This window comes from Musca autumnalis, unplaced genomic scaffold (assembly GCF_047663935.1).
Source record: "Musca autumnalis isolate F117 unplaced genomic scaffold, ASM4766393v1 scaffold_4, whole genome shotgun sequence".
NCBI lineage: Eukaryota > Metazoa > Arthropoda > Insecta > Diptera > Muscidae > Musca > Musca autumnalis.
The window spans coordinates 109,804,670-109,821,679 of record NW_027411977.1 but is presented as its reverse complement, the minus strand read 5'-3'; the positions used below and the strand labels follow the sequence as shown (position 1 = coordinate 109,821,679).

General features: G+C 35.5%; 1 protein-coding gene across 1 annotated transcript in view; it reads left to right on the top strand.

Moving 5' to 3' along the window:
* The window catches only part of LOC141403043 (homeobox protein caupolican-like), a 272,584-nt gene that overhangs the window by 68,643 nt on the left and 186,931 nt on the right, over window positions 1-17,010 (top strand). Inside the window, exon 2 of the mRNA XM_073985206.1 lies at window positions 8,243-8,848. Coding sequence (XP_073841307.1) covers window positions 8,243-8,848 — 606 coding nt within the window. The remainder of the gene's footprint in view (window positions 1-8,242; window positions 8,849-17,010) is intronic.

Below are 17,010 nucleotides of genomic sequence, written 5' to 3'. Positions count from 1 at the left end.
AACTTGGACCGAGAGTTATCATGAGTTCCAACCTGCCAGACAAACAGAGATACAGACGGACGGACGGTGGTAAGTATTTCCATCTTGGCTGAAACGAATATCGTCCAAACATAAGTGAAGTCTTAAATCATTATTTTGATGAAATCTATACAATCCTAGTGTATATAATCTCGTAATCTAAAGTCTGAGGTTACAATTATACTTCGGTAATGATAAGATAAGTGTATTCATTATTTTCTCATACTGTTCAGCAGCAAATTTGTCTAAAACAGAATAACAAAATTATGGCGATGGCAGTAAAACAAATTTCTAATTGGCTTTCAATATGTAGTCCACGAAGGACAGACCCTTCATACATTTTATTCAATAGACTTTTTTATATATTTCCATTCCCATAATACTGAACTCGTTATTTTTGTTATAACCGGATGAGTTTTAAGCCTCGAGAGCTCTATGCAGTTCGAATAAATAATAGACATGGGGTATATTCATTAAGGAATTAGCTTTTGATAGTGGTATGATATGACATAAAGTAATTCAGATTTTATTGGAAGTTTCTCTCAAAAACACCTTACAAACAACAATTTTTAAAATATTTTCTTACAAAACTTGTTAATGATGTACATTTTCTGTTCAGAAACTTAAGAAAATATAAGTTTTAATTTGAAATCTTCAAATATACAAACATTTTTATGAGAAAAAATATAATAACTAGTTGCAGTAGCTTAAAAAATTTTGTTCGACCAAACCATTTCGGGGGGGGGGGGGTGGGGGGTCCGGACCCCCTCCCCCCTGCGTACGTCCCTGCCCTCCACCATAATATGGAGGGTATATTAAGTTTGGCATTCCGTTTGTAACTCATCGAAATAATCATTTGCGACCCCATAAAGTATATATCGCTCATTTACTCAAAGAGTGACATAACTCAAAAAATGCGTTTTCTATTTTTTCTACGACTTCTCCTTAATCTTGTGTCAAATTTTCATGCTGACATCTCTAAAACTCATTGAGTTACAGCTCATTTACTACGAGTTTCGTATTAAATTAATTTGAATTTATGTTTCAATAACGGCAACGGAATTTAGAAACAAAAGTCATATATTAACTAATGAGAATCGACCATGATAAGACTCTTACAATTGGGTATGTAGGTATAGCATGGTTGGTTAACCGCTTCTTTAACTATCATTACCCAACGAACACCTTCATTATATTAGCTTCTTTGGTTATTTCTTTATTTTCAGACTTTTCGTTAACCCCTTTTTTTGTTTCTTTTATTTTATCGCTATCGTAAATTTATCACAGAGCGAATTTGTGACAGGCTTTGACAAATTTCTAAAGGTCCTCAAAAGAAGTTTTGCCGCCTTTCATACACCATGGCTACGTACATACGAACATTCAGGCAACCGTGTAGACAAAATGTATGACCAAATGTGCTGCACTCTTTTTCCCTTATCCTGGTCGTGGATAGACTTGTTTAAGGGTCCGTTTATATTTTATGTTTGCTACGTTTATTGGCCACCTTACTACCGGTTTTTGTTTTCTGTTTTTTTTTTTTGGTTATTTGCTTCACATACCTGTGTAACCTTATACTTATTTAAAATTGTGCATAGTTGTTGGTGTGTTGTCCTTATGATGAAAAATTGGAATATAGCGGAATGACGCTCAAAGAGACTGACTTCAACGTAGCATACCTGATGTACTCCACGAGGAAGTCATAAATTCGTTTAGACTGCGCATATTACTTGATATTGCCTGATATATGTGTGTATGTTTACTTTGGTTCTTTTGCCATTGCTGGGACAGCGACTAGGCTCAACACCAGGAAATTATAAACAAGGCAACAACGTCACACCAACACGTGACCAAGGATGAGATTTTGGAAATAGAACTACAAAATAACATTTCACAGGATATTATTCATTATGTTAGTAGTAGCCAAGCAATGTTCGTTTTTATCACGAATACAAATAAGGATATTTCGGTTAGTTTCAATGACAAATGTTTTGAATGTTCTTATGTTCGATACCAAATACTATTTAATATTTTTAACTAGCAAAATAATGTGATGAGTATTCTGTTCTTTAATGGAAATATATTTGGAAGTTTGTCCATATTTACATTAGGCCATTTTCCTTGCGGCAATTGTCAGTTTGTCGGCGAGAGGGAGTGTTGAGACGTAAAGGATTACCATATGCCTCACCTCTCTCTCCTTCCTGACAATTGCCGCAAGGAAAATTGCCTAATATGGACTTTTAACAATCGAAACCTCCGGGCACGATGGAATGATGTACCACTTATATAGACTAATTATGTATTTCAAAAAATATATATATAGATAAAATATATACGCGACGAGATTTCTTAAAAACTAAAATTATGCTGCTTACATTTGTTGATGATCATTATGCTGTGGGTATGAGGGGGAATAACCAAAACTTTGAACATTTTTTCTTAAGTTTTTAACATTACCCAACTTATAGAGCATGAAGTAGAATCTTCCGACTTTTGTATTAGGTACATTATTGTTTTAATTATTGTGCAAAAAAAGCAAAATGAAAACGAAAAATTCCAATTTGCACCGTAATAAAAATAAATTACAAATTAATTTATTCATAAAACGTTACAAAATATATAAAACATAAATATGGATATATGATATATATGTATGTATGTTTAATAACAATATATAACAAAAAGAAAAACTCCATTAAGTTGCAGTTCGGTGATGATGTGCGCTAAGTAATGTAACATTGCAGCAGGGGTGCAAGAGCGTCACAGATAACTTATATGGTCTATTAACACGCTATGAAATTGTAATGAAGTTACAACATTAGTAGATACAACAACATAAGATCCACAGTGTAAATGCGCATTACAAACACATCATCACTACATAAAACCACAATGAAAAACATGTAGGTAGGCTCGAACCTAAAATATTACTCAGTCACCGCGGTGCAATGTTTAGCATGCCCGCTTCGCACACAGAAGTTCGAGGAATAAAGTCTCTGCCATGGGGTCGACAAGAAGGTCTTATTAGAATCGGATTGAATACTTTTTATTTGTATTCAATATAAACTGTAAATTGTTGGATATAAACTCGTGGAACTAATTAAGTTTTATTTTCTTGGAAAAATTAAAATTACAAGAAGTAAAAATCTTTAAGCTCAGCAGGGCCTAACTTTTTATAACCTCCACAATGAAATATTCTGAACTTATATGGAATAATATGTTTCTTTTCTGTTACGAAAGTAGCAATATTCACCTGAAATCTGCGGTTATGTGGGGGCTATACCACAACATAGGTTTATGTCCACAATTTCTGATGGAGACACTTTTTTACCACTTGGTATAGAAATTATAGATAAAACAGAAAAAGCCTGTGGCCATACCAGAACGTAGACTATTGTTGAATTTTTTTTGGAGAAGTTTTATGTCCACTGCACTGTGGTCGAACTTGTATGGGAAGAGCGGCCAAAAACACTTCCTGTGCTGATATCAATAAGAAATTTTCAGTAAAGGTTATTTTAGAAACATAAATGAAAAAACCAAAAAAGAAATTCAACATAGGTCCAACTTTAGTTATAGCCCACATAGAACGGTATCTGCCTTTTTGGGGGTCTTGACCACATCTTTCAATAAAATTAGCTAAATTTTGGCTATCGGTATTCCCTATTGTAAGAAAAAATTCTTGCAAAACATTTTTGAATTGGGTCCACGTTTTGATAGGGTCTCCATATAATTGTACCGACCGATTTTCGGTATTTTGAAGGTTTTATATAAATTATTAATTCGAAATGGCCGAAATGCCACTTAATCATTCCTGGAGGTAGGCTACCCCCAGAAAATGGTCGATTAATATAGGTCCACCCTTTGATGTTGTGCCCATAAATCGGTACCACCGAATATTCGGTATTTTTAGGGTTCTAGCCGTAATAATCAATCAAAATGGTTGAATTTTCCGAATTTTACATTGAGGACCACATTTTGACGTATCCTTCACATAACTCAACCAATGTCTCTTATATATATTAAAAAGCCATATAAAAAAAGACAAAAACACCCTGAAAGGTATCATTAGTATTTTGGAAACAGGATCCAAAGATGCGGAAAGACGCAGCTGATATTTTAAAAATAGAATATTTAGACTACTACTAATCTTTAAAAACATTTTAGGGGCAAAGAGGGGGAACATAACTATAACATTACTGAAATTAAATTATACTGAAGAAATGACATTACAAAAGTCCTTCAGTCAACACACTCATTCAATAATGAATCCAAAAAATTAAAAATGTAGCTAAAAACCTGAAAATACTGAAAATCGGGAGGTGCTGCTGTGACCTATGTTGACAATTTTTTATCGAAATGTTGTGTGACCATTCGAAATCTCAAATGGTTGGTAAATTTTGCTCAATATGTTTTGTGATCATTTGGAACCTCAAATGTCAAATTAAAGTTAGTTCTGCCAAAAAAAATCTTGTTTAAATTTTCAAAATACCGAAAATCCGGAGGTACCGTTATACAGACCTATGTTGACAATTTGTGGTGGATATGTTTTGTGGCCACTGGTAACCTCGAATGCCAAATTACAGGTAGTGCGGTCAACAAATTCAACTAAAATCCTGAAGATACCGAAAATCTGGATGAACCGGTATATGGCGCTAAACCAAAATACATATACCAAAACACAGACCTATTTGACAATTTTTGGTGGAGATCTTTTGTGTCGAATTACAGGTTGTTCGATCAAAAAATTTAGCTAAAGGCCTATACAAAAACATCGACCGATTTTCAAAATTTTTGGTGGAAAAATATGTTGACCACTTGGACCTCAAATGTCAAATTACAGGTACCTCGGTAAAAAAAATTAACTAAAATGCTTAAAATACCGTAAATTCCGAGGTATCGCTATATGGGGGTTATACCAGTACATAGATCTATGTTGGCAATTTTTGGCGAACATGTTTTGTGACCACTGGGACCCTCAAATGCCAAATTACAGTTAGGTCCGTCAAAAATTTTAGCTAAAATTGTCGACATACGGAAAATCTGGAGGTGCCGTTATATCGAGACTATTCCAAAACGTGGGCCAATATAGTCTATTGCATTTTCGAACTTGGCCTATGGCAATTCCGATGGAGAACAGACACTCGGGTGCAAAGCAATCTAGCTCAATTATTGTGAAAGCTAGAGTGATTACAACAGACGTAAACACGGACATGGCTAGATCGATTCGAATCCAAATTCGTCCGAAATATTGCAAAACTTCGGTTTGTTTTTTTTTTTTTAAATATATGTTTCATTTTTGTTTTCAATCAAACAAAAATTTATACAATAACAGGCGTTTGGTAGTATCGGCTTAGTGAAACCGGCTATTAATATATATCATACTATGGTGAGGAGTATAACAAATGTCGGCATAGGTAAGCAACCAAAAGAGTTACGAATTTAATATTTTGATTTTATTTGGGTTTTGATGTTTTCGCTTCCTTTTGGAAACCTTCTTTATGAGGTAGCTTCTGTCCAGGATGAGGGTGAAAATAGTTAGATTGAAGGTTGTTCCTATGCAAATGCATATATGATTAGGATGGTCGTAGAGAAAATCTGATTAGACAGAAACTCGTTTTATGACAAAATAAAACGAATTAGGACCAGAAATGTTTTCATATTTTGCATATCGTGAATTTTTTTGATATATTTTGACATATTTGCATAAAATAAGCATATGCAAAACCATATGCGAAAATATATACAAGGATTTGTGGTCTAAAAATCCCACCGAAATGGCTGAAATGTGGTATTAAGTCTTCGTGACGGGTATGAAATTTTATACCTGAAATTTCTCCGCCCCCATAACACGGTAGCTCCAGATTTCCGATATTTTAAAGGTTGTGGCCTCAACATCACACTTAAATGGCTGACATTTTGTATAAAATCTTCGTTGTGAGTATAAAACTTTCCACCTGCAATTTGTCAGTATATGTCCACGTCTTCATATTGCCCCAAGAGAACGGTACCTCCAGATTTTCGGTATTTTAAAAGTTGTAGCCTCAATATCCCACCGAAATGACTGAAATTGGGTATTAAGTCTTCCTTGGGGGTATAAAACTTTCCACCTGAAATTTCTCGGTATAGGTTCACGTTTTCATATAGCCCCCATAAAACGGTACCTCCGGATTTCTGGTATTTTGAAGGTTGTGCCTAAATATCCCTCCGAAATGGTTGAAATTTGGTATTAGGTCTTCCTTGGGGGTATAAAAATTTCCACTTGAAATTTGTCGGTATAGGTCCATGTCTTCATATAGTCCCCATAGAACGGTACCTCCGGATTTCTGGTATTTAGAACGTTGTGGCCTCAATATCCCTCCGAAATGGCTGAAGTTTGGTATTAAGTCTTCCTTTGGGGTAAACAACTTTCCACCTAAAATTTGTCGGTTTAGGTTTAGGCCTTCATATAGCCCCCATAGAACGATACCTCCCGATTTTCGGTATTTTGAAGGTTGAGGCTGTGGTTATACACTTCTCTATTTTATTGACTTGTCTGAAAAGAATTTTAAACAGAAAAATTTTACATACAAACATTTTTGTACCTATTATTGAAATATTTGTTGCATATGTCATATGTTTCGATTGCAATTTAATCAGAAGCCAAAAATATGCCCAATCCCAAAATTTGACATGAATCGGACCAAAAATAGGGGTTGCATAAAATTCCGCTGTCTAGTTATGAGTACGGTGGCAGCGCTAGTGTATCCGACTACAAATCAGAGTGTTGTGTGTTCAACGCTCACCGCCGGCCGGATACTTTTTGTTGAACAAACCATCGAATATTTGGTGGTGCTTATGTAAGCGGAATACCGAAAATCGGGAGGTACTTTTATATGGGGGCTGTACCAAAACGTGGACCTATGTTGAGAGTTTTTGGTGGTGATATTTTGTTTTAATTAGGAACCTCGACTGTCAAATTACAGGTAGGTCGGCCAAACAATGTAGCTACAATCCTCGAAATAACGGAACGGAATATGGGGGCTATACCAAGACATAGACCTATATTGACGGTTTTTGGTGGAGTTGTTTTGTGACCACTGGCAACCCAAGCGTGAAATTGCAAGTAGTTTGGTAAAAAAATGTACCTAAAATCCCCAAAATACCGAAAATTGGGAAGTACCGTTATATGGGGGCTATACAAAAACGTGGGCCGATATGGCCCATCTTCGAACTTACCTCCCTATGGAAAAAAGAAACTCGGTTTCAAAAATATAGCGCTCTAGCTCAATTATTGCGAATGCTAAAGTGATTACAACATACGGACAGACGGACATGGCTAGATCGTCTTAGAATTTTATACTGATCAAGTATATATCGTCGGTGTCATGCTTAAGTGTTCCATACGCAATTTTTGACTTTTTGAGATACACATGGTTTCTAGGGTTTTCCAGTATGCTCTTTCTGAATTTCTAGTCGGCTTTCTCCTATCTGCTCTAGTTTACGAGATATCCACACCTCGATGGGAAAGCATAAACTTTTTCTGTTATGAAATAAATATTTTATAAATTTACAAGTTTAAAAACACATTTCAAAAATCAGAATTTTAATTTTCGAATTAGGAGTACATATTTAAGCTATTGAGGCAAAGATGGAAATTTTTTTTGTCACTTTGTTCCATGTGATTTACAATATTTCACATTTGTGTCATAAGTGCGGATATGGAACAAATCGACAAAAATTCTTTTTTTAAGAAAAATCTCTATAACTTTTATATTCCAATACATATTCCTCTAAATTTTTGCAATTATGTTCTATATACTATTATTAATATTTCAAGTCAAAAATATAAATATTTGCTTTAGCCAGCTCCACGCAGTTGTGACGCAAAACATTAAAATGCGATTATCTCAAAACAGGCAAATGGCGTATGGAACACTTAAGCATGACACCGACGATATATACTTTATATGGTCGCAAATGATTAGTTCGATGTGTTACAAACAGAAAAACAAACTAAATATACCCTCCATACTATGGTGGAGGGTATAAAAATTCGTTGTTTTTCGAATTAAAAATACATAATTGTTTAAATTTAAATTTTGGAATATTAATTGAAATGGTTTATCGGTGAGTGGGTATCTTTAACTTGCTGTCCAATATATCGGAGAATTTTTTATTAATTGTTTATATTATTTTCAATTATTTCTCATTTAAATTTGTTATTTATTCCATTCGATTTCTTTTGCAGTTTTTAACATCGAGTCATCATGCAACAACTGGTCATCCAATTACACAATCTCCCCTAGCGGCTACAACATTAACAACAAATACTTCTTCAATTAGCCCTCCGCCGGCTGGAGGTGTAGCAGAAAATAGTATGGCGAGTAGTAATAGCGATAGTTCGGCGGGTACTTTAACACCCGATGCTGTATCACAGACCTCAGCTTTAGGTAGTATCAATACAGCCTCAACGGCAGCATGTAGTTCACTGGACAGTGCAGCACATCCGTATACACTTTCAGTAGTTACCGGTACAAGTCCAAGTGGTGCCGCCGGTACGATTGGTTTAAGTGTACTTGGTAGTGGAATAGCTAATGCTAATGAAGCTTGCTGTGATAATGGCCGACCTATGGTTACAGATCCAATGACTGGTCAAACAGTTTGTTCGTGTCAATATGATGCTGCTAGTAATTCAAGTCGACTATCAGCTTTAGGCTCCTATACTCGTCTCGCTTCGGGCACACCTGTAGCCGGTGTCGGAATGAGTGTATTCGGTTCAACATATCCATCGAATGATCAAAATCCCTATCCGAGTATTGCTGTGGAAACGGCAACACCATTCTATACCAGTTTGGTAAGTATTTGTTGTAGATTATTTGTTTTTTTTTTTTTAATTATGATGATTATTAAGCGGGGTACACACTAGAGCTGACAAACTATCGATGTTTTCAACAGTAGATATTTTCGATAATTCATTTAAAAAATCTATAGCTGTTGATCGATATGTCAATATGTCGTCACCATTAATTTGGAAATTAAAATGACGGAAATGTCTATGCTTTCGTGGATATTTTGCACAAGTACTTCACAAAAATATAATGGAGAGAAAAAAGGACACAAAAATACAATTTTCCGAAAAAATTGTACGTGAGACTACCTTCTTACTTTCTGACATCTATAAAACCGAAAAGCGACGTAACTTTTATTTATTTCAATATATTTTAAGTTAGGGGTTTTTAATCCGATAATATCGATAGACAAAACTATCTGTCGATATCGAATTTAAAAAACAAAATAATTGATACTATCGATAGTGTAATCGAGTACACACCGTCAGTTTTGACTGTCGATTTTTATACCCTCAGCCTTTAGGCTAAAGAGGGTATTTACACTTTGATACGACCAAAAATGTGCCTCATCGAAATAATGGTTTTAGACCCCAAGTATGTTTGTACAATATCCGTTTCAGACAATTTTGAGTTGATATAGCAATGTCCGTCCGTCTGTCTGTCTGTCTGTCTGTCCGTCTGTCTGTCTGGCTGGCTGGTGCGCACGATAACTCTCGAACGGATCAATCGATTCGGTTCAAATTTTGGGTATCGAAATGTTTTGTCCAGATTCGATTTAAGTTCGAAGATGGGCCATATAGGTCCACTCCTTCAGGTACCTCCCCCACAAATGTTCAAAAATTGTCTGAAAACTTGTGCGCACGATAACTCTTGTTGGGAATAAACGATTTGGTCCATACTTTGCACATCGTGTAATTTCTACCAAACTTAGATGAAGTTCCAATATGGACTCAATTGGTCCACTCCTTCGGGTACCTCCCACACAAAATTTCGGAAAAGTTCAGTTTAGGACCTGGTCTCGAATCGCTTTGATTTTTGTTTACTCAAGTTGTATTCGCTGTCCTGTATACGACGCTGTAAGTTTCATTAGGGGCAAGTCCATACTTCCACAGAAAATAGCCTGAAAGTTACAAAAAACCCTATGACACCGTGTGTAGTGGTTGGAGCGCATGATAACTCTCGAACGGACCTGCCGATTCGGTCCATAATTTGGCTTTCGTAATATTTTGTCCAAACTTAGTTCAAGTTCAAAGATGGATTATATCGGTCCACTCCTTCCGGTACCTCCCCCACAAAAGTTCGAAAATGTTCGGAAAATTTTTGCGTGCGATAAGTCTTGAAGGAAGTAACCGATTTGGTCCATACATTGCACATTATTAAATTTCTACCAGACTTAGATGAGGTTCCAATATGGACTCAATCGGTAAACTCCTTCGAGTACCTCCCACACAAAATTTCGGAAAAGTTCAGTTTAGGACCTGCTCTCGAATCGCCTTGGTTTTTGTTGTAACATTTTCAATTCACTATCCAATATACGAAGGTACAAGTTTCCTCAGGGGCAAGTCCATACTTCCTGAAAAAATAGCCTGAAAGTTGAAAAACAAACCCTATGACACCATGTTTATGGGTGGAAGCGCAAGATAATTCTCGAAAGAAATGCCGATTCCGGCCAAAATTTGGCCTTCGTAATATTGTTTCCAAACTTAGTTTAAGTTCGTAGATAAGAAATATCGGAATGGACCGATATGGCTTATCTACAGGTACCTACCCCACAAAAGTTCGAAAATATTCGGAAAAATTGTGCGCACGATAGCTCTTGATGGGAGTGACCGATTTGGTCCATACTTTACACATTCTCATAATATTTATCAGATATAGATCAGGATCGAATATGGAATATGGAGTGGACAAATATCTACTCTATCCGGTACCTCCCACACAAAATTTTGGATAAGTTCACTTTAAGACCTGCTATTAAATCACTTTGATTTTTGTTGAAGCAACTTACATTCGCTGCCTCAATTACGATGGTAAAAGTTGTTTCAGGGACAAGTCCATACTTCTTGAGAAAACAGTCCGAAGGGTGTAAAAACTCCCTATGGCACGCCCATGGTCTATGTCGGTCCATTCCTTTAAGTAAATTTTCCGCAAAATTTTTGAACTTTAATCCTAATCAACATTTTGGTCGGTTCATACGACCAAAATTTTGAAACCCCCTAAATACATAAGTTTCTTTTTGTGAAAAAAGTGTTTCAATTTGCACAGGCTGAGGGTATATCTCTGTCGGCAAGGCCGACTGATACTTTTTAACTTGTTTTAGAAATCTTCGGAAATATTGATAGGGGGACAACCACAAAACATTTTGTTTGAGAGCAATCGATATTTCCGAAATATCAACAGTCAAAAATGCTGGCGTGTATCCCGCTTTAGAATGGTGGCCTTTCAAATGTGTATGTAGATACCAAGTCAAACTGTATTTATACGCTCAGCATTATGCCGTTTTCACGTCTCCCCAAAATATTTTATTTAAGTTCTATTTAGGGCCCTAAATAGGTTACTTAAAACCGGTTCAAAAATCGGTTTTAATGTCGGAATATCCGGTTCAAAAATTGAAATAACCGGATCTATCCTCCAAGAAAATTTTTTATTAACGTGTTCGTCATTACAAGAGCTATTTGTAGTAAATATTTCAGAAGCACCCCAGATGTCTACATATGCTCTGTTCCAGAACCTGCAAGAAGCTACTATTTTTTACTACGATAACATTTTTTCCTTTATGTTATCGGAAAAAATTGTAAAAATTAGTAGATTCTTGCAGTACTGGAACAAACCAATAAGCAATAACCAATTGTTATGTCTACATACATACCTATACATAACAAATAACGAATATACAGAAAAACAAAACATAGTTTAATTCTGAACTAAGTCCGAATAAAATGACAATGAAAACGGGACAAAATCGATTAGTTGTCAAAGAGAACCGTACCTAAAATTTTCTGAGCAAAATTTTTGAAGAATATTTGGATGCTGAAAAATCTCATCTTGTGGTACTTTCACTACGGTTCAAGAAATAAAGGACGAAAAGGACATGAAAGGCATTGAGTTAGAAGAATGAAATGTTCTACAAAAGGATTTGCCAATCGATTTCACTGAAGACATGTCACCTCAAAACGAAGCTGCAACAACGCCAAACAGAGATATAGAGCTATTTTCCCAAGTATTATAGGGGAAATATCAAAAACTTCATCACGCGATATCTCAGAAACTTGACCTATGGGGAAAATTCCCTTTTGGGTTCTTAGTATACTCATCAAGAGCTTTCAGTATACTCATCAAGAGCCAGAGGAAAGAAACATATTCATTTTGGTATTTTCCGATCATTATACCCCCAGCCTTTAGGCTAGAAAGGGTATATGAGGAAAAGTCAAAATTTTTTAGTTTCCATGAAGCCAAAGTTTGCACTATTATAATACGCGAACTATTGTAGTTTACCAGTAACTATGACTATTGCTGGATTAATTTAGATGTTTTTGTACAAATCTCAAAAATTTAGCAAAAAAATTTAATTTACGTGGTAGTTACGACCGCGTAAAGGAAGAAATATAGGTAAAAACACGTTGAAGCTAAACAGGTTTTTTACGTTGTATTCGATTTCTGATTAAACCATTCAAATGACGGACATCTGTCCAAAGTAACAGTAGGAGAATACAAAATGAAGATTACACTTCTAATGTATCACTTTCCAAAATTTCCACTGCATCCACCTTTTATGGATGCTGACATTTTGAAGCCGGATTTCAGGTGTTTTTTGTATTTTTTATGTAACTGGGACGCGCATTCGGATATTTCGAAAAACCAATTATAAGATTAAAGAACTCGCGATTTCGCATAATCTGATATGTATATTGAGTATGTAGCCCAGACAGCAGCAGAGTAATCTACTGCCAAAGGCCAAAATTTAGTGCGATATTTTTTCTAAAAAAAAACTATTTTTGGGGTACAGTATTTACAATATCGTTTTGAGTGTGTTGCTACCCCGCGATATTTTAGTTTTTCGACGATCCGGATCATATAAATCACAGATCGTAAAAATCCATCTACTAGAACGGCGGAAATGGCTACTGCAAAAATTGAAAAATTTGCGAAAAATGTTTTTGAAAATATCGCGGGTTAAATAGCGTTTTCTGTGGATCGTTACCTTTTCAATAAAGAAACTGACACTTCACTCGAGTTTTTGCGAAAACAGTGGTTTAAAAAATTTAGTGCCATGGGAGCTTTATCCGATTTATCCCAAAAATAGTGTGTGATGCTACATCCACGGTTTTTGATGGATTTTATCGAAATAGGTTTAGATCGATGTATTTTTTCATGGATGATAGTGAAATCGGATGCGCATAAAAAGTGTATGCACTTTGTGCAAAATATAAGCGTTATACAGTTTGTTGCACACTAAACTGCAGATGATGCTACATCTTAGCGGCCAAAGTGAATCCTAGCAAATGTGTACAAATTAAAAGAGAAGAATTCGCTGTTTTGTTAAACCGCATGCGCATCAAGTGATTTTGAGGATTTCCCGATTTACACGCATTTCAAAAAGAACATTACTCGATACGGTTTTATTTCAAGAGTATACCCCATTAAAAGGAACCCAACATTTATTTGAACGATACCCATATCTTCCGCTAGATGTTAGTGTGTATTCGAGAAGTGATTAGAATAAAAAATTCGATTTTTTGCGAGAAATTTCTCTAAAATAGAAGAATAACTCCGACAAATTTTTCCTACATTTTTTCAACTAACTCACAAAATAAATTTTAATAAATATTTTCTCTAACAAAAATTTTATAAATTTCCTCAATATATTTTTTGTTTTTTGCTATAATATGCAAACCATTAAACGGATTTGTATAGTTTTGGTTTCATTTGAATCATCGCGATGTTAAAATTACGTACATATTTTTTAAAATATTTTTAGGGTGCGTAAACAGCTTGAATTTTATGAAAACAAGTTGCAAAGTACCAATTTTTTAACTATTTCTCAATTTCCGCGAAAACTTAAAACTTTTTCACTAATGTTATGTGGCCTCAGTAATCATATATTACGTAGGGAGCCCCAAATTAAGAGACTTTCTCAATATAATGATTAGTGTCTTTTAAAGATTTTTTTCTTTTTATCAGAATTGAAACCGCCATAACTTTTGCGCGCAACAACCAAAATTAGTATCTCGAACAGATTTAAGAATGGGATTTTTTTCCCAATCTATGCACCAAAAATCTTTCATGTAGCTTAAAAAATTTTTTTTAATTTTTTTCTTATGGAAAACTAAAAAATTTTGTCTTTTCTTCATATACACTTTCAAACGGGCAAAATGTGCCTCATCGAAATAATGGTTTCAGACCCCAAGTATGTTTGGACGAAATGTGTTTCAGACAACTTGGAGTTGATTTAGCAATGTCCGTCCGTCTGTCTGTCTGTCCGTCTGTCTGGCTGGCTGGTGCGCACGATAACTCTCGAAGGAATGTACCGATTCGGTTCAAATTTTGGCTTTCGTAATATTTTGCCCAAACTTAGTTTAAGTTCGAAGATGGGCTATATCGGTCCACTCCTTCCGGTACCTCCCACACAAAAGTTTGAAAATGTTCGGAAAATTTGTGCGCACGATAACTTTTGAAGGAAGTAACCGATTTGGTCCATACTTTGTCCATCGTGAAAGCTGTACCAGACTTAAATGAGGTTTCAATATGGACTCAATCGGTCCACTTCTTCGGGTACCTCCCACACAAAATTTCGGAAAAGTTCAGTTTAGGGCCATCTCTCGAATCGCTTTGATTTTTGTTTTACCAACTTGTATTCACTGCCCCCCATACGACGGTACAAGTTTCATTAGCGGCAAGTCCATACTTTCTGAGAAAATAGCATGAAAGTTACAAAAAAACCCCTATGACCGTGTGAGGTGGATGGAGCGCAAGATAACTCTAGAACGGATCTGCCGATTCGGTCCAAAATTTGGTCTTAGTAATATTTTGACCAAACATAGTTTATGTTCCAAGATAAGCCATATCGGTCCACTCATTCAGGTACCTCCCCCACAAAATTTCATAAATGTTCGAAAAAATTGTTCGTACGGTAACTTTTGAAGGGTTTGGCCGAATTGGTCCATACCTTACACATCCTAATATATCTACCAGATATAGATCAGGTTTGAATATGGACTATATTTGTCCACTCTATCCGGTACCTCCCACACAAAATTTCGGATAAGTTCACTTTAACACCCGATATCGAATCACTTCGATTTTTGTTGAAGCAACTTGCATTCGCTGCCTCAATTACGATGGTAAAAGTTTTTTTAGGGGCAAGTCCATACTTCTTGAGCAAACAGCCCAAAGAGTGTAAAAACCCCCTATGGCACTATATGTTGTGGCTGGAGATCCACTTCCATAACGGTCAATGTCGATCCATTCCTTTTAGATCCTTAATCCTAATCAACATTTTTGTATAAATACATACGTTTTTGGGAAAAAATTGTTTTAATATACACATGCTGAGGGTATATCTCTGTCGGCCAAGCCGACTGATACTTTTTTACTTGTTTTAGGAATTAAAATAGGCATAAAAAGGTTTGTGGGTAAAATGGGCAATACAACCAAACAGGTCGCATGCTAACCGAAGTTGATCGTTAGATAAGCTTGTACATCATTTTTTTGTAATTAAAGCTTGTGTTCCGAAAACTTCGGATTTGAATCTCGCAAGTAATCCACAACAAACCTGTTAGGGCGTCCTATTCCTTATTATGCCAGTATCAACAGGGCAGTCGCCCATACTGTAGATGATCGGGAACACGATTCACTATGTCGCGAGTTCATATAAACGGTGACCAAAAATACGTGGAATTTTGGCACAAGTAAGTATTGTGGGCTGACAATGTCGAGGGCAAAATATTGGGAAGGTCGGTCCACATTTTGGTATAGCCCAAATATAACGGTACCTCCCAATTTTCCATATTTTTCATATATTTCCTTAAACATATTTTTGGTCAAAAACTGTCCATTTTTTTGTTAAAAATCGATGAATTTCGACATAAAAAAAGTTTACGCACAAATCGATTTAATTTTTTTTTTTTTTTGAAAAATGTATGAACTGAAAAAAAATTCTCAAAAACTATTTCCTTTTGCACTAGTGAATAAATTTAGGCCTACTAATAACTAAAATAACGTTTATTCCATTTAAATATTGAAGGTCATTCACAAACCACTTTGAAAAAATTTTGAATTTTGTTGTTACAGTGTTTTATTTAACTTGCTTTGGTCCGTTTAGTTCAAATCTGGTAACTCATTTTTAACACAGTGGCAGTTGACCAATCGAACTGAAACTTTGCACACTTTTCATATTTAGATGACAATACATGAATATGAAATTAAAACAAAGATTGGTGCATATCACAGTGTTTTAACGGTGTTTTATTTAAATTGCATTTCAAATCTGGTAACTCAATTTTGACACAGTTGCAGTTGACCAATCAGACTAAAACTTTGCACACTTTTCAGATTTGGATGACAATACATGAATATGAAATCAAAACCAATATTGGTCCACTTTTACCATTTTTACAGTGTTTTATTTAAATTGCATTTCAAATCTGGTAACCCAATTTTGACATAGTTGCACAGTTTTCAGATTTGGATGACAATACATGAATATGGGCCCAATTTTTCCTACAGCCCCCATATAACGGTACCACCCGATTTCAGGTATTTTGAGGATTTTATCTTAATTTTTGCCCGAGTTAGCTGTAATTTGGCATTTCCAATGATACAGATATTTCCCCACCAAAAATTGTGAACATAGGTCCAGGTTTTGGTATAGCCCCCTTATAGCGATACTACCCGATTTCAAGTATTATGAGGATTTTATCTTTATTTTGAGGCCGAAATGGCAGTAACTTGGCATTTGGAGTCCCCAATGGTACAGAAACTTCTCCACCAAGAATTGTTGACATAGGTCCAGGTTTTGGAATAGCCCCCATATAGTGGTACCATCCGATTTGAAGTGTTTTAAGGAATTTATCTTCATTTTTAGCCAGAATTGCTGTAACTTGGTATTTGGAGTCCCCAATGGTACAGAAACTTCCCCACCAAAAATTATGGACATAGCCTTTATATA